We start from the raw sequence: 18,820 nt of genomic DNA on the forward strand, positions 1-18,820 counted from the left end.
ATAATAATTATATATACTCTCACTCTTGTTGTTCACTTTGTAATTTAAGAACCCTTTATGATTTTAATAATAATATTATTCTCAGTGGAAAGGTTCTCAACAGCATCCAGTATAAAAACAACACACTATTACTAGATGATAATGTAGATGGTCTATAAAAATTACTTGATAAAATCAGTACAGGCTAAAAGTTATAGCTGAGAAAATCAAATTCAAGGTAATACTTAAAAAGAAAGCAGGCCCAAGATTGCAATTAGTAATTCAAAATGAAACTGTGGAGTGCATCAATCAAATGCATTGAAGTACTTAAAGAAATTTTGTACCTTGAAATTTTGTTGAAGAAACAGTGGGATCATATGTGATAGAAGTCAGAATAGAGATGGCCTGGAGCAGCTTCCATAAAATGGAGAATACAACATCATTTGGCTTGAGGATGCAAACTGCATGGTTCTAATAATTCTCAGTTCTATAACATGGCATGGAATCACAGACTTTAACACAGGCAACCATAAAAAATGAAAGCATTTGAAATAAGGGCAAAATCCTGTTGCACCGTTGTTTATTTATTTTATTTTATTTTATTTTATTTAACTTAACTTATATGCCACCCACACTACCCAAATTTATGCAAAAAGCATAGTTTTTAGTGGCAAACTGTCATACGTTAAGAAATCTCTGTAGACATTATCTGCTGCATACAGACTCACAAGGCTTGGCATGCAACATATGCGGACAGAGATTTCTTAATTTTTCCCAATTCACTGCTAATTAATTTCGGCCATGGATTTATTGCAGGATGGTAAGAATCTCTTGGATTGCGAGGGTGACTAATAAACTACTAAAGCAAGAGTATAGAGACAAATCACATAACATATAAAATGGAAAAATCTGGAATAATTTAGTTGTATAGTATGAAACAGAAGGTACAGATTGATAATTCAGGGTAAATTAAATAAGGAAAGATGTGCTGGAAGGAAGTGAGCTTATTGGCTAAGGAACACGTTAATAAGTTCCTTAATGGTTTAGATGCAACAGAACATTATTTACTGCTATCACATCCAAAGTCAAAATAGCAGTGATGATGTTCAGCCTCTGATGGGACAGGATCAAGAAAAGGAAAAGTTCCATGCTTCATATTAGCACTACCCTGCATGTCTGATAAACCACCACCAAGCCTAATGCAATCTATGAATATCCAGACAGCCAGGTGCAGAAGAGGATAGAGCTGCTGAACATTTGATCATTGTGCGAAGAAGTTTGTCATGCAAGTTAGGCCTAATTCAACCCAATCTTCTACGTAACTGTGAAAGGGCCATGAGCCCTGCATATGCAGATGAACAGCTTTCATGTATTTTTAAGATGTTTGGCCATACACAGAGTTGTTCTTTGTTCAGATATATTTCTAGAAAAGAGAAAGAAAGATAGGGTTTATCACAAAGACAAAGTACAAAAAGCACCAACATTACCCAGTCCTCATACACAAGTAACTGGACTGAATCTTACTTCAGACTAGATCCTTGGGTACACCTGAGCGCCAAGGCTAGCTTAGAGGGTGCTGGAGTAATCATGGGCCACACACAAGTCTGTGCTGTGACACCTAACAATTGCTATTCCACCTTGTTCTTGCTCACTGCTTGCTCCAAGGCTAAAATGAAAGAGTACCAGCATGCATCATGTGAACAGAGTGGAAGGTACTGTATACACCCATGTGTTGCCTCTCAGTGTGTGTAACTTCCTCTCTGCCTACTGGCTTGGCCAGGGATTTTCCCATTGGGTCTAGCTGTAATAACTGGGAGATAGTGATTAAGTAGGAAAGGTAGCTGAAGAGTGCAACAAGCAAACATTGTCACCATGAGGGTGCCAGTTCCATAGTATAGGACCAGTTGCAGTGGTCAGAGCATTCAAGACAATAGCTGAGATGTTGACGAGCATGGGATGCTGACAAGGAGCCTTGTGATGTAGTGGTTACACTGCAGTACTGCAGTGAAGACTCTGCTCATGACCTGGGTTCAATCCTGAGCTTAGGCAACTGGCTCAAAGTTGGCTCAGCTCTCCATCCTTTCAAGGGCAGTAAATTGAATGCCCAGCTGGCTTGGGGGCAATGTGGAGCCTATATAATTAAATTGTAAACTGCCCAGAGAGAGCTGTAAGCACCATTGGGCAGCATATTAGCACCACACTTCGCTTTGACTTATAAGACGGTATGCCCATCTCAGCTCATCTATGTCTACAGTGACACAGGAAGCTGCTTTATATTGAGTCAGACCATTGATCTTTCTAGCCAAGTATTATCAACTCTGTCAGTGTTGATTTTGTGGGTTTGAAGCAAGATTGTGTCCTAATCCTACCTGGAGATCCCTAGTATGCCTCCTAGACAAGTGTGAAGCAGGCCCAGTTCTGCTTGGATTCTGAAATCAGACAAGATTGCTTGAGTTAAGAATGGCATGGCAGTGCTTGGCTTGGGGCTGTTCCCTAGGGCAGTGGTCCCCAACCTTGGGCCTCCAGATGTTCTTGGACCAGCTCACAGAAATCCTGGCCAGCAGAGGAGATGGTGAAGTCTTCTGGGAGTTGTAGTCCAAGAACATCTGGAGACCCAGGGTTGGGGACCACTGCCCTAGGGTGTGAGAAAGAGTTTTTTCATTTCAGCTTTCACCTGATCTATTCAAGTGAAACACAGCTTTCTGCATTCAAAGCATGTGCCCTAGGACTGAGTGATATTCTATTCTCCCATGATATTTTTAAAGGTATTATAGGGCCTGTGTTTCCAAGAACAGAGTGAATCAACCTAGTGCCAAATTGTTTTGTTCACAAAAAACACAACGTGTCTCCCTGGTGGTCTACTTGGACCACACAGCTGCCACTTGTATCTGAATGATGGGATGCTTCTTATCTGCAAATGCTCCTTGCTCTTTGGAGCTTGAAACATTCAGTGCTGGTATGTTGTCAACAACTCAGTCCTGTAGGGAGCTTCTGCCATAGATACCTGAAGATTTATTCCAATTTGGAATGCAGCATCTAAATAAAACCCCAGGAGAGAATCCTAGCCATCACTGTAACTGTAAGGGAAAGTGCTTCTTTCCCCTCCTCTGGAATAATTGCACTATGCTAAAATGAGGATAATAGTGTTTGCCAAAAGATACAGTAGGGGAGAATGAGGACAAAAGCAAATATAATTTAAAATGTTGCCAGTGCCCAGGTACACTAATGGAGCTTGATAGCAGAAGGCTGAGGTATGACTAATTGTTCAAGCCTGTACATTATCTCTGACTATAATGTAAGGATGAACAGTTTCACTAAGAACTGCAAAGACTCCAAAACATTTCATATTAAAACATTGCTCTGCTCATCATCTTCAGTAAGCTCCTCACTGCCAAAATTATTTGAAATGAACATTGCATGAGGGAGCCCAAATAAATTGGGTTTTGAGATGGTTGAATTCTTTTTCTCCATGTTTGCTATTACTCAGAAGCCCTCAAACTATTATCTGAATCAGGTCTTCTGGGAAGCTCATCAGAATTTCTCAATGAGACGATTTATGACAAAGAGCAAGCAAGAGCCTGCTTTTTCCCCCACTTCTGATATGCCCCTGACATTTACTGTACAGATGCAGCAAAGTACAGTGTGCATTTTAGAGAATATTCTGAATTCAAGGAGGACAATGGACCTTGCTTAAATTTGCTCAAGTATGCTTCACACCAGTTGAACATCCAACTGAATGGGGCTTATACGTAGATACACAAAGGATTGTACTTTACATGTAGATTCTTCAGATACTTCCTACTCAGTTTGAAATCAGTTCTACTTGTCTTTTTCTGGTGGGTATAGTGAGTGTTCCATATACACTGTACTCCCATAAGTTGGTCCTGCAGATAAATGACATTGTTAAGGTGAATGACAAAAAACAAGGTTGAAGCCTGAAGAAAACGTGGATGGCAGGGATAAGGAACACCGGACACACAAATCAGATCCTCAAATTAAGGAGTATGGTTAAGCCCTTGAAGAGTATTCTGTGTGGAAGTGTCCTTGGACATCTTAATTTGAGCCATATGTAATACTCAAATCCAGCTATCTAAAATATTTTATTTGTTGTATAAAAAATTATATGCCATAAATTAGCGAAGTATATAGAGCAGTTTACAGATTTTAAAACAAAAGCAAATACTGCCAGATTTTGGCCACCTCAATGCCAAAGATTCTGAATCTCATGGTGCAAAAGTTAAAAGACTTTCCATTTGTTGCACAAAATGAAGGTTTCTTTCATGAATACAGTTAGCAAAAGTTTTTTTAAAAAAGCAAACAGTGTATTGAGTGTATTTATGATAAAATGTGAGATCACGCTCTCTTCCAGAGCAAGCTGCAGCACTGCCATCATGCAAGAAAACACAGTGTTTTATGCACTAATTGGTTTGCTTTGTGAGGAATGTACGCATTGCCTGAGTCTCTGCAGGGAAGCTGGTTGTGGCGCAGGTGGGGAGAATATGCCCCACTGAATCCACAGCTGCTGAGAGAATGAGCAAGACATGCGGACTGTCATTCCAATTCTTTCTTACATTCGTTTGAGAGACAGTGCTTGTGAGGAATGGTTTGGCTGGAAACCAGACTTTTCTTTCCATTCTTCTCTTGACTCTTTGAGATAATAGGAATGTTGCCATAATTGTAGAATTCATAAGATCACAGTCTTATGCCACCTTTCCTCCAAGAAACAAGATAGGTTACCCTGAGATACCCCAGTTCAGCTACAATGTGACCCTATTGGATAAAGTAGACTGAGGCAATTTCTGGCCCAGTCAGCTTCCTGAATGAGGGCAGAGATATATCTATGGAAGTGCCATCAAAAAATGGTGGGTCTGTGTGATATCAGCCTCCTTGTCTGCACTGGTAACTTCGAGTAGAACTTGCCTGTGGCGATCTCCTCTGAAGCCCCTATTCCCTCAGGCCTTCATGAGGTTCTCACTCTTCTTTCTTCACTGCCACCAGGTATTGCTGTCTCAATACCAGTCACTCAAGGAGACATGTGTACTTTTGAAACTTAACTCATTTATTTGATCAGGGAGGTTAACATCTGATTAATATACAGGAGGTAAATCACAGGTTGCTAATCACTTTTATTAGAATCAATTCTACTTTAACTTTAAAGCTCTGTCAACTCTCTGTTCCATTCAGCATTCTTACAGATCTCTAACTCACTCTTAGTACACTTTTAAGTTTCACACTGTCACTCACAGAATCTCTCACACAGGCTCCATACACCAGCCTTTATATCCTGCCCCCTCCCCCCTTGGCACCACCTTCCGTCCACTCATTGGCTCTTTCTCCACTGCTCAGCTGTGACGGACAGGTGAGGGCAGGGCTGTTCGCTACATTGCCCAACGTCCTGACATCATTGTATGTTCCATTTCCGTATCCCCAGTCCACAACACTGGTTCAGTAATTTCTTCAGAGGATGAGGTAGGGTACAGTAGAAGGGGATTATAGTATAAGAAAGGAGCTTAATACAGGAGTGCCATTTTTGGCAGTACTCCCAAGTTTATCCTAAAGTTTAGTTCTTTGTTAAGTGGAGATTTAATTACGAATGCAATTGATCCAAGTCCTAGCTGTTAACAATTTCACTATACAGTCTCTCTGTTTACTCCGTGATAACTCTTGTTTTCTGTTTCTTCCCTTTCAGGTATGTCCCCATCCACTCTCTGTAGTTTTGCATCATCAGCATCAACTGGCATCTCAGCTGTAGGAGAGAGGAGACCAAGGCAGACCACAGTCACAACAGTGCACACGGGGAGCAAGTAATCCAGACCCTTCCCCCAACCTCAGGAAGACGTCAGAGATGGGGGAAGGTGCCCAGGTGGGCAAGGAGGCAGGCAAGCTAACCTTCTCCTGGGTGATTTCATCCTGCATTACAAAGTCGGCGAAGGACTAAAAGGAATGAAGCTTTTTTTAAAATGGCCATATTTTATACTGCAATTCTGAAATGTTTGCATTTGTCACAAACTTCAGGGGAGGGCTAGGGGCTGGGGAACAGATCTAACAATATCTGGTGCTGGGTCAGCAAATCTAGAAATGTTCTAACTGAAGGACACTCATGTTAGTTCCTCAGTGATTTATTCTGTTCTCACTGTAGGTAACAGTACATGCTTTGTTTCATTAACTAAAGGTTTCAACTGGATTATTTAATTAGCGTTAATTTCCAAGCATTATTACTTTTTGTTTTCATTTTTCATATTTTTAGCTGTGTTTATTTTGTTCAGGGCTAGAGAGTACGTAGAATTTTGCATTAACCTTTCAAACCGAGATGATTGCAAATGTTTGTTATATATATTATTCCTTAGTTCCTAACTGTGGGTTGCAAACTTGTCTGGATCTTATAGTGAGGGTGAAAATTAGCAGATTTCCTCCGCTCTCTTGTTGTGGAACATGAGGCAAGAACAAGGTTTCGTTCCCTACCAGTCACATGAAGATTTACTCTGCAGCGGCCTAATTCTGAGTAGATGCTCTGTACCCACAGGAAAGGATGGCCTTTGAGTATAAAGGATAACAGTAGTGGCATTCTGCAATCTGAGATGATAGGAAAGCTATGGCTGATAGTTTCTTTAGCCTGTCACTTTCCATCGTACTCTGTACATCATATATAAGCTCCATCCCAGTTGTTCCTGTTGCATTCTTCCTTCCTTAAGCTTATCTCTCTGTATCAATGAAATATGCCCACACCATTCAAGGCAGTGCCTTCTTTCAGAAAGAACTTGATCCATCAAGCTAAATGGGTGATCATCACAAAATACTTCACACAAAGGCACACTTTTGTTTGCCTCTATCCATGTATACATACATAGGTGTGAAGTGGGATTCATTGAGGAGGACTGGTAAACTGGATCTTACCTGTAATTTGTTAGGAGGTATTTATGCAACCACATTGACTGTATGAGGGCATCACCTGATTATCCTCATGGTGTTGTGAGTGGTCTCTTAAACACACTGATACTTCTGTGGCACATGGACTAGAGTTTAGATCTGGGCTCAATGTCTCCTGAAAAGTCTTACTTAGGAGAAGGTGAACTTCAGTTTTTGATCCATGCTGGAATATGTGCAGGACTAGCCACTGCACATTAATCATCATGTGGTGGCCTTAGAGTGTCAGAAAGTTTATGTAAGTTATATTTGCTAAAGTAAGCAGTCTGTTCCCTCCTGGTGATTTCAGGTACAAATTCTGTGAACAAGGATCATTTACTGTGCTGGCTGGAGCTTCTGAGACTTCAAATCCTGGGGAGGACATTGAGTCACCAACTCGCCATACTTTGTCACAGATCAGGCTAGCCATATTTGAATCTTCTGAGGGAAAGAACTTCCAGTTTATTATCATGGCATAACAGCACTGAGCATCTGCATTTCTCACTTAATGTGTTGGTGCTCATTTGTAGTCTGTTGTCATCCTGTGTTGCGCTTTGCTGGTGGTTTACAAGCCGTCCACTTCTGGTGGTTGGGGGAGCACTCCAGAGAAGGGACAGGAGTGGAAGTGTGTTGGGCCTCTCCTTCCTCTCCCCAGGATTTCAGGCCTTGTCCTAAAGGGGAGAGAAGGACCTTTTCTCTTCAGAGAGATTGTGATATTTTCTCCCAACATTGAGAACATGCATCTCCTTCCTTTGGTCGAAAGCCAAAACCTAGAGCACAATACAAATCATGTGTACGTCTTCACTCACTGTCTTTCTCCAGTATCCCAAGCAATATTTTAAAAACAAACGGAATACCAGAAATTCCCTTTGAAAGATCTTCTTTTTACATTTCTATAGTTAGCATGTTTTGCAAAATACACCATTAACCTCTGAAAGGAAGGGCTCCATATGTAAGTACAATTATTATTAATGCTTACTACACCAAGGGCTGTAGTATGTTGTTCTAGCAAGGAGGAAAAGGCTGAGCTTTGTGAGCAAGGCTGATAAAAGACTCATGAGAGGCGCTACTGTAGGTGATCACCCACCCTATCCCACTCACTAAAAATTGCATCTGATCAGTGTACATGATCTCTAGATGGTACAGAGCCATGCTTCTTTGATGACACTCTTTGACTCACATTCATTTGAACAGCTCATGGCCCTCCTGATCTTGTTGGGCTCCACCTTCCAGCATTCCTCTGCTGGCTAGGCCTCTATCTAGAAGGCTGCCCTTTGCCCACTTCTGCCAGAGCTCTTCAGCAAAACATGAGCTCTTGATGCCAGAAGTTTCAGATTCAGTGTTGCCATCTGCTTAAAGCAAGGTGGTGCAACCTGTGGCCCACCAGATGCTGTAGGACTGTAATTTCCATCAGTCCCAGAAAGCATAACCAGTTGCAGGACAACTATATATGAAGAGTGGAATGTTGTGCACACCTAGATTAAAAGATAACAGGGCCAGGTACGGCTTCTGTTGGGGGCTTTTGGACGACTGCTGCTGTTTACTGTAGAGACAGTTACTAGCCTAAATAGGTTGGAATCCTGTTGTTTTGTGCAGGCCTTCTGCAGGCAGAGCACTATTCCTAAGCCTTGTTGTCTTGTAGTTATATAAGCTGTGGTTGCCCCTTGCTTTAAACGGGGGTGTTCTGCTCTTGCAAGGAGTTGTTGGACTCCCTTGCATAATGCTTTCCCTGTCACAAGGATATTAAACACAGTATGGAAGACTTGGTTGTTGTTTTTTTAAAAAAACTATAAGTCCCATAATACCATAGTTATTGGCAACACTGAGAGTCAGTTCTGGGAATTGTAGTCCAAAAAGTAATTTCTCCAATGTCTTGATTAGATGGGTCAATAATCTGTTTTAATATAAGGCAACTTCATGTATCCTTCATAAGTCTCCTGTCCTGTATGATATAGAATAGTGAGAGCTGTGTTTTTGCTTACAGCACCTGCCCATCTAATTTAGCATGCTTTTTCCCAGACAACTCTGGCTGCTCCAAAGCAAGGCATAAAGGTAATGTCCTTCCACTGTTCTGTGTCCCCAGGATCTGCTACTTAGAGGTATATTGTATCCACACTGAAGTTCAATAAAACTCTTTCAGATGTATACAAGAGCCAGCAAATATGCTGTAAAAGGCTTCAACATATTTATCATTTTAAGAGGCTTTGAAGCTGTTGTTTTAGATCAAGCCCCCTAAGCAGAAGCACCTAGCAGATTTAAAATCAGTTGCACCATGACAAAGATATTACCCTAGAGAGATCCCAGTACTGACCTGTTCATGATGTATAGTGAGGCCTGGAACCATTATGGAATTAGTTTTCTCCAGTTTCCACAACCACTGTATGATATTCTACCTTGTAGAACAATGTGATTTCTCGTGACATAACAGGAGTTTCCTGAAATACACGGATGAGCACCTGTTTTTTCCATTGTGCCTACATAATTCACAAGTATATCCCTTTGTAAATCCTGCAGCTTCTAACACCCGCTGCCAAACAGCTTCTTGCAAAAACTATAGTTTTGTTGGAGTCTGTTTTATAATATTCTGCCAAAGAACAAGGTTATGATTTAGGGGAACAAACAACAGAAAATTGCAATAGCATTCCCTTAACGCTCTTTTGATAACATAAAACAGCCCCACTGATTAATGATTATTCCATAAAATAGATAAATGTCAGCTAAATAAATATATTTCCAATTTCTCTCCTTTGTTCTGGTTTATTTGTCTTTTACCACACTAAGGCTTATTTGAAACAGATGCCCCATATGATAATCTGTTGCTGGTGCTGTGGCATTTTAGATCTATGGGAGGGTCAAATGTCCAAAAGCTCCCCCACATAAAGTGTTTCTTGCACTTACAAATGTCACAGAGAAGGTTTTTAGGCTAGTCTTTAGAGCAGTACTTCCCAGTTTTGGTCCCCAGTTGTTCTTGGACTACAGCTCCCAGAACTCCTGGTCAACACAGCTTGTAGTGAAGGCTTCTAGGAGTTTTATCCCAAAAAAAAGTCTGGGGACCCAAGGTTCGGAACCTTCCTCCCAAGGTATACCTACATCAGATGTTCCCAGCCTAGTACCTTTCACCAACCTGTGACGGTACCAGCTTGTGAAAGACCAGCCTAGATCAACCTCTGTTCTAGTGCACCTCGAAATGAAGAGGACACCTGGGGAAGGTGCCTAATGCTGGAGGTGCGTGACTGATTTAAAAAATAGGTGACACACCAATATCAGGTAATCATCCATCCAAATTTAAGCACACAGAAGCCCGTGCATGTCAGTGGAAAAGTAGCGTACTTTTCAAGTACCTCCCATTATAATCATTGGATCTGGAAAGTACTTAATTTTGACTGATTCATATTCTGTGTCAGGAACAAAGTTCTGATAGCTTCTCTTTCTACCTTTCACTGCTTCTCCTTTTCCTTTATTCTAAGATATTACAGTACAAAATATGTCCCTCTTGTTTTCTTATTTTCTGCATAATGTAAACAGCACTTTCATCTGATAATTTTTCTTATGATTTGAAACCTGTGGCAGCTAAGTGACCTGCTTAGTTCTTTCTACCTGGAGAGAAATCTTATAATTGTCTCCGTTTTTTCTCTCTCAGTTCTTTATGTTAGATATCTTTTCATGGTTGACAGTCTTAGTGGTAATTATTATAAGGTTCAGAATCCAGATAAATGAAATACACGCCATCTGTTTGCTTTATGTTAGGATCCAGAAAAGTCTAACATCCAAAGGGATTTTCTCCTTCATCTCCCAGAATTTGTGTCAAAAACATACTTTCAAAAGTTATTTGCAATGGATAGTCAAGGAGTAAATATGATTCTTGTCTTTGTTTATGCCATGGTCACCAGCCAAAAAGTGCAGCCATACATTTCTGGAACTGGAAGACAATTTGGCCAAGACCCACAACAAGAAAGTAAAAAATATGTGCTCTTTTGTGGCAGAGAAAACAGTAGCAAATTATCTCTAGTTTTGTTACATCTGTCTTCAGCCAAAAGAAAAAGAGAAATAGCAGAGGCTGTTCTTAATAGGATTAAGATTTTATTTATTATTTGATATAAGAGATGGTGAAGACTAGGCATTTGAACCCCAAATGTGGGCTGTGGGGCAGGAATCACTGCAGGACTAACAGTGACAACAGAATGTCCAATGAATGCATGCAACTATTATGCATGTTTTTAATTGTATGCTGATTCTATACTTACCTTCCTTGGCTTTGCCACTGTGTTTGCACATCCTAACCCTCTAGGCTTTCTTCTATGTCCTGAATTGGATTTTGTAAAGATAGTCTGGTTCCATAACTTGTGATCTGTCTCTTACTGTAGCTGAATACAAAAGCTGATATGAGCAAAACACGGCAATGGTTGATAAAGAGTTTTCTCCCCTTTCCCCCTCATTTTGGAGTATTGTGGTTACTAAAGAAACATTAGCTATCTACAGAGGCTTCTGTCTGTGCATTAGCCCAGAGAATAGAGAAGGGCGGCGGGGGGGGGGGGGGGGCTCTATGAAATCTACTTTTTAAAAGACTTTTTTGAGTTTAAGATTAAGGAAGACTAAGGAAATCAGATGTTCCGGCAAGCAGCCTTATCTTAAGATTTGTAGCATCTACACAGAAGTACTAAAGGGGGGGGGGTGGCATGTTCCGGAACAATGCATCCCAAGCCAGCCCATCTAACTCTAACCTGCCAGAGATACTCTAGCACAAGTGGTTAGCCTCAAGGCATCAGTCAATCTCCCAAAGAAAGAAGGAGCCCACCTATATGTCCAGAAGATCAATCATAAACAAAGCAAAAGAATTTGCAAACTATGGGAGGTACTAAAAGCTCCCGCTGAGTAAATCAGATTTCTTTAGTAGTTAGAGAATTCCCTCTTCTAACAGGAGTCTGTAAAGGTATAGTCTGGCCCATTTATGAGCTGGGGTGCTTTGATTAGAATATCAGTCAGAGCAGACATCAGAGAGGTTGTCTAGTGTTACAACTCTTCCCATGTTCAGAAAACCATTAGGGAGCATTCTAGGATTCTTCCCTCAGTTTGTGTAAAGCAACCCCTAGGTGTAACAGGCAAGGCTAGGTCAGACCCTCATACAAAAAGGCCAGGTTTGGAGAACAACTACATTGTATGCCCTAGAGTAAACTCCAGAATCCTATGCCATGTGCCGACTTTATGACCAATGCAAAGGCATTTCTGGGCCGATTAAACTATTTGGAAAGAGTACCCTCAGGGTAGGAAGTTTGAAAGCCACTATTTAAGACTGGGATGTTGACTCAAGCCATGCATGTTTTTAATCCTTTCTCCAGGGTGCAGCCAGCCTTCAGGGTTGGCACTTAGCTAAGAGAATGTTCTATATCTGTACAATCAAGCCAGAATAATAATTTGCATGCACGAAACAATTACGCACAGTGAAATCAAGGGCTGGAGTATTTTGCAAAGCAGTAAACATATGAATGTGTTTTCAATTAATTGATTTCTGTGGTACTTCACAACATCATGTTCTTGTTCATCAACAAAAGATTCTCCTCCTTATTTCCGAGCTACATCTTTGACCACTGGACATTTCTGTTCATCAGTTTGCTCTCATTTTTCTCCTCCTTTCCAAAGCAGCTGGAAGTGAATGAGGATCTTGTGGAATCTCACTGAGCATCTGTGATTATTAAGAGTATTATTTGCATTAACCCTTTGGTTTCTGTCCTCAGATTTAATATAAGGTGTGTAATAGAAAATGCATATTAAACATTGTATCACTGTTTAAACCTGTGTAACTTCCATCCAAGCCATACAATTTCCAACAGTGCAACCATACAACCAAGGTGGGATTGCTGTTTAAATATGTGGATAACCAATTTCTAGCTAGGTTAACCATTGTAGATTCCCATACAGAATGGCAGTGTGTTGCAATCTGGTGAAAATGGAACAAAATTTCAGTATGACTGCCAATGTTGGCTGGGCAAGTGTCTTCTCATGCAGTGGGATCTTCTCCCATCTGTATCTGAATACTGGTTACACCCCATATGGTTACTCAACCGTGTAGAGCAAGTGTTGGGTGCACTAACGGTGCTATAGTGGGAATGGGAGGCTATTCCACCAATACTGGCCATTCTGTTGTCAGACAAGACAATGCCAGATTTCATTCTATATGCTCATTTTATTTCCTTAGGAAGATATGTTGGGAACAGGAGCTTTGAGTTTGCAAGAAACATTTCAAGCAGCAGAAATCTCCACATGCATAATATAGTCCATTGTGATAGAGTAACATCTGCATCTGTACACACTCACATATAATAAACTTAAATCAACAGTATAAACTTCTTCAGTGCTAAATGGAAGATTTTCAGGAAGGTCCCAACTTTTAGTGTTATTGCAACAGCATTATGGTTTAACGAAACTTGATGTACAGTACAGTGCTAGTGCTGGCTGGTAAATACAGTAATATGAATGTTGATTATGCTCTTATGGAGCATAGAAAGTCATCCATCCAGTCCTTTTAAAAGGGCAACAAGAATAGATTTTGACATTTTATTTTATTTTGGAACCTGCCCCTGCAGCTCTTATTACACACATCCTTATAGGATCTATTTTTGTAGGAAATAAAGTTGGCATGATCCAATCACAACTGAGCATTTTCAAGCCGTCTTCATTTCATTGGTAGAGAGATGATGATGTACTTTAAAACTCCACTGAAAGACATAGTTGTGAAAAAATACTTCAGTTTGGTCTCCTGATGCCCAGCATCCATAGACTTGAGCCACAATCGAACAATGAGTGATGATGTATACTTACCCTCTCCTTTAAATAAACCTTCACCCCAAGCCTTTGCATTGTTACTCAGAAGTAAGTGTCCTTATGTTCAAAATATAATGTGACTATTACACAGAGTGGAAAGGCAGTTGCATTCACCCTGCTCCAGCAGGCTCCCAGCCATGTGCACTTATGTGCTTGGGCATACCAACCAGTCACATGCTAGAGGGCCTGCAAAAGCAAGGGAAATGCTTAGATGAATGTCCTTCCATTGCATTTTCCCTCAAGATGACATGGGCCTATGTTTTTATACATGAAAAAGGCTTACTATTTAAGGATTCTTAAAATAGCATTTGCTGCAAACCATTTCTTCACACTCATTTTTCAATAGGTCTTTCTCCTGGAGAAGGGTATGTATTGTGTCTTTACATTTGTTGGATTGTCTTGGATCAATATCACTTTTGCCCTAATCCAGCCAGAGAGGTATAAGTATGGAAACAATGGAGTTGTACATCCCTATCTCTTTCAGGATGCCCATTGGAGCCCTGCTAAACTAGCTGGGTCCTTCTTCAGGTGCACAAACTGCATAAAAAGTCATCCTTTGTTATGCGTGACTGACTGCTTGTGACTGAAGTTCAACTGGGATTTCAATTCCTAACCAGGACTCAGCATTTCTTGTACATAGGCATTCATTTCAGATTTTTAAAATCTGTTTATAAAGGGGATGGAAAACTAAACCCTAATATGATTCTTATTGCAAAACATCTCTTTATTGTTTTTTATTTTTTTTAGAAAAAAAAACACACACATAAAAACTCAATGATGCAAGCACGTTTTATAATATAAATGTAAAATGGGAAAATGTTACAAATTTAATCCAGGAATGCCAGGAATGTTGGTATGCCTAATATTATAAGTCTTGTGATTGATTCAGTTCCATAACACCATCCTTGTTCCAGGAGAAGGAAAACTGTATATTTAATCAATGCATGTAATAAGACATTGCAAAATGTTTAACCTGCATATGGAATTCACAATGCTGCAAATTGTTAATGGGGCTCAGTTGCAAATTATTCTCTGCCTTGACAATCATGTATACATATCAAGATTTCTATCATAATGATAATTTAAGGGAGTATTGAGAATGGTTTTCCTCCAATAAATCCAATTAAATCACTCTAATCCAAGATACTTTAATTTTGTTATGTGTATGCATGAGAAAACATAGGTCACACTAGGTTGTGACCTATGCATGAGAAAACAAAAGATACACTAATCACCCATCTCCTGAATAGGACAAAAGCCTATATCACAGCTATAAATACTCCACTCCCAAGCAAACTACACTAGAGCACAGAGTGCTGTCCTCTGAAGATGCCGGCCACAGAGACTGGCGAAACGTTAGGAAGAACTACCTTCAGAACACGGCCAAAGAGCCCGAAAAACCCACAACAACCAAACATAGGTCAGTTTGTTCATTACATTTATTTCCCTGCTGTTCTACCAATCAAAGCCTTCAAAAGTGGCTTACAACATTACACAAAGAAAGTCATCTTATTAAAAAAAATAGGGAAAAGGAAACAGCTTTTCAAGCTAGTTATTCAATCTAATAATTCTGAACTTCAAGGGCTCCAAGAAATGGAGATGGGCTCGCTTAACATGGAAAATCACCAACTAAATGTTGCTGCTAAGTCCTAAGAGGGAATTCCCAAGAAAGGAGGACCACCACCAAAAAGTCCTGCATCAAGTCAAGTTGCTGGTTCTAATGTTCGATGGACAACTTCATTCCCTGAAGTTTAGACAGTTATGTGATTTTGTGCAAGGTAGAACTATAAGGCATTATAAGTTGGTTCTGACTTGATGGCACATAACAACAGTGTTATGCATTCTGTCTCAGTTTTATGTCTTCCCATAGCTCAGCCATTTGCTTCTAAGTAAATCGGTGCAACTTGGACAAGCAACTTTGCTTTGGGCAAGAGAACAGTGCTTAGACTTTTGCTGCTTGTCAGCTCCTACCTAGTGTCAGGTAACCAAGACAGTCAAACACTTCCCCTTCCCCCCTACCATTTGTGTTTAGAAAATCAGGTTTGGGGCCAATTATTGGGTGGTAGGGCTAAATGCCCAAGGCTTCTGTGCTGCAAATTCTGCCATCTTGACCCTGGTATAAAAAAAAAAAACTGCCAGAAAAGCCAAAATGTTGGGAAATTCAAGCCTCGGAAATGTTGCTTTTTAGACTGACAGCAATTCTGGAAGTTGTATTCCAATAAAGTAATTTCCAAACATTGTGATTCTTGCCTCCCTGTAGATATCTGAACTAGCGATAACTCTCCAGAAGGTTTGGGCCTTGCTATGCATTGTAAAGTTCAGTGAGTTGGAGCAGCTGGGAGTTAGGAGTTGGACTCCCCACTGTGCCTGCTAGAGAGGGGCCAGCTGAGATCACCAGAAATGTATGGCCAGTAGGTTTATATTCCCAGCCATGTAGGCAGCCTAGGGTACCACCAGAAGCAGGGATTGATAAACAACTTCTGAGTTCTAGGTACTTAGAAAACCCTGGGAAGGTCACCATAAGTTGGAATCAATAGAACATCAGTATTAATATGTTCACTAATGTTCAAGGTGATTTTAGGGTGTCCAGTTTTAACCGTTTTCAACTAAACCCAATAGATACAGTAATATATCAGAGTATGGCATTTTGAGCAATACCGTAGTTATTTTTCTATCTCTTGAGCCAGCAGCCACATGCTTGGGATTTTAGTTATTATCCCATGTTTTCTCTCCTAATTACGGTTTGGGAGTCAATGGTTACTTTGGGAATCAAAAAATTGTATCTTGTTTCCACTCTCTTGGACGGCAGGCACTCTGGAACTGCTGTGAAGCTGGTTCTGTTTCTGAAGGCACAGTGGTTCTGGAGTACAACATTGCTTTGCCCCATCTGTGGGAGAGCAGGAAATTGCACATCTAGCACCATCTTAAGAAGCATCATATCCCAAACTGGTTATGTTATTTTGCCAAGGCAAAAAAGTCACACATGGTTTTTTTCCCCCTTCTCTGGTGGTAAAAGCTACAATACATTTAATGCATAATGTGTTTGTGCCTTTCATGAGGCCTACAACCAGATGCTGCAGGAAGCTGCCCCTGCACTCAGACAAATATCAAATGGTGAGCTGTCTGCTCGTCATGAATTGCCCATGCAATCAAGCTGCAAGCTTAAATCAATTTAATCACAAAATTGATAAAGTTGACATACTGCAGAATTCTATGCAGGACTGAATTTACCCAGGGTTAAATTAATTTGAGATAGCTTTATTTCCAAGTAGGGTTTGAAAAAGTTGCCTGTCTAAAGTACAGCTCCTATAATCACCTATCCACCACAGCCAGCAGCCAGGGTGACTGTGGGTTTCCAGGAGTTATATTCCATAAAAAGAAATGCTTCTGAGTAACTGCACATAGGACGATGCCCTTGAATTGAATAAACTGTCAGCCAGTTTTAATCAATGAGAGTGATTTTATAACAGTGGAAAGGGAGTCTAAGAATGTAGCTACTCATTCCTTTCTGCTACTTTAGTTTTGATTTCTTAGGTACTCAAGCATAGACGTATACAAAAAAGGCCTATAATGTATGAAATAGGCAAAGAAGCCTTGCTTTATTCAATTTCCAGCTGGCCTATGTTCATTACTCATAAGAATTTAGCTTCAAAAAATTATAGAGATGGACACTTAGCTAACCCATTTTTAAAAAATCAATGATGGTTAATCATGATGGCAAAAAGTAGAAGCATCATATTTCAAAAGGGATGTAAATTGGATTGTAAGAGTCAGATAACAGTTAACAGCAGAATGGTTTTTTGACACACTAGAAACATCTCAGAGGTACCTAGGAAAAAGTAAAATTTTAGCAGGACTGAAGCATGCCATTGGTTGCACAGATTTTCCTCAGCTTCTGATTAATATCAACCTAAATTCAAAAAAAGGGGGACATGGTGGCGCTGCAGGCAAAACCGCAGAAGCCTTTGTATGCTGCAGGGTCAGAAGACCAGCAGTTGTAAGATCGAATCCACGTGACGGAGTGAGCTCCCGTCGCTTTGTCCCAGCTCCTCACCAACCTAGCAGTTCGAAAGCATATAAATGCAAGTAGATAGGTACCATCTCGGTGGGAAGGTAAACAGTGTTCCGTGTATAGCCACGCTGGCCACATGACAACAGAAACTGTCTTTGGACAAATGCTGGCTCTACGGTTTGGAAACGGGGATGATCACCATCCCCTAGAGTCGAACACGACTGACTAAAATGTAAAGGGGAACCTTTACCTTTACCTACGTAAGTTCATTCTGAGAGTTTTTGCTCCACTTCTGGCTTGTTTTAAATTCTAATAAAGTTTTATATATATTCTCATGTCATCTCAAGTACACATTTTTGCATGCAGTTTTCATAATATAATGTCTTTTGTGTGTTTTCAGTAATATAGAAAGGTATGGCCACACTTAACTCAATATAAATATGTATTCAAAACACTTTTTTCCTAACTGGAGCATTGTAATGTTTAGGAAAGGGTCAGCATGGACATGTTTTTTTATTTTATTTAAAATATTGTTACCCTGCCTTTCTCCTTGAAAAGGACCCCAGGGCAGCTTACAACATTGAAAGACAATATCTAAGGTGGAAAACAATGAGTATACAACAGTGGTTAACATCATTAAAAGACAATATTTAAAACTAAGAACAATGAGTGTGAAGAGGCATCTTACATCATTAAAAGGCAATATTAAAGCTAAGAAGAGTACGTATACAAATATTTTTTAAAATGCTACTCTGAGAAATGAAAAACACAAAAATGGAAAACGCAGGTGGTACTGAAAATCTCATCAAAAGAATAATGCATAGCAATCCATCTAAAAACACACAGGTAGCTAGTTAATGAGAGAAGGCTTTCCTGAAGACAAAGCCTGGGCCCAAATAAATCCTTGTCCACTTAAGTATACAGTACTCAGAAATACTTCATTCCTTCTGGGGTTTCTCTGGCACTGTGCAGTTAGCCCAGATCTACACAGGAGACACCGTCTCATGACCTCAACTGAGAAGCCCTCAAGCTTCAAGGCAAGCCTGAGGAAATGGAGACTCCGAAGCCTGATGGGGTAAAGGAATTGCTTGAGCTCGGAGATGCTGG

General features: G+C 40.3%; 1 protein-coding gene across 1 annotated transcript in view; it reads left to right on the forward strand.

Moving 5' to 3' along the window:
* CAMK1D (calcium/calmodulin dependent protein kinase ID) overlaps positions 1–9,190 on the forward strand; it is a 269,715-nt gene extending 260,525 nt beyond the window's left edge. The window contains exon 11 of the mRNA XM_020797778.3: positions 5,669–9,190. Within this exon, the coding sequence (XP_020653437.1) occupies positions 5,669–5,787 (119 nt within the window). The 3' untranslated portion in view covers positions 5,788–9,190. The remainder of the gene's footprint in view (positions 1–5,668) is intronic.
* Positions 9,191–18,820: the final 9,630 nt, after the last annotated feature.

Source organism: Pogona vitticeps, chromosome 5 (genome assembly GCF_051106095.1).
Source record: "Pogona vitticeps strain Pit_001003342236 chromosome 5, PviZW2.1, whole genome shotgun sequence".
NCBI lineage: Eukaryota > Metazoa > Chordata > Lepidosauria > Squamata > Agamidae > Pogona > Pogona vitticeps.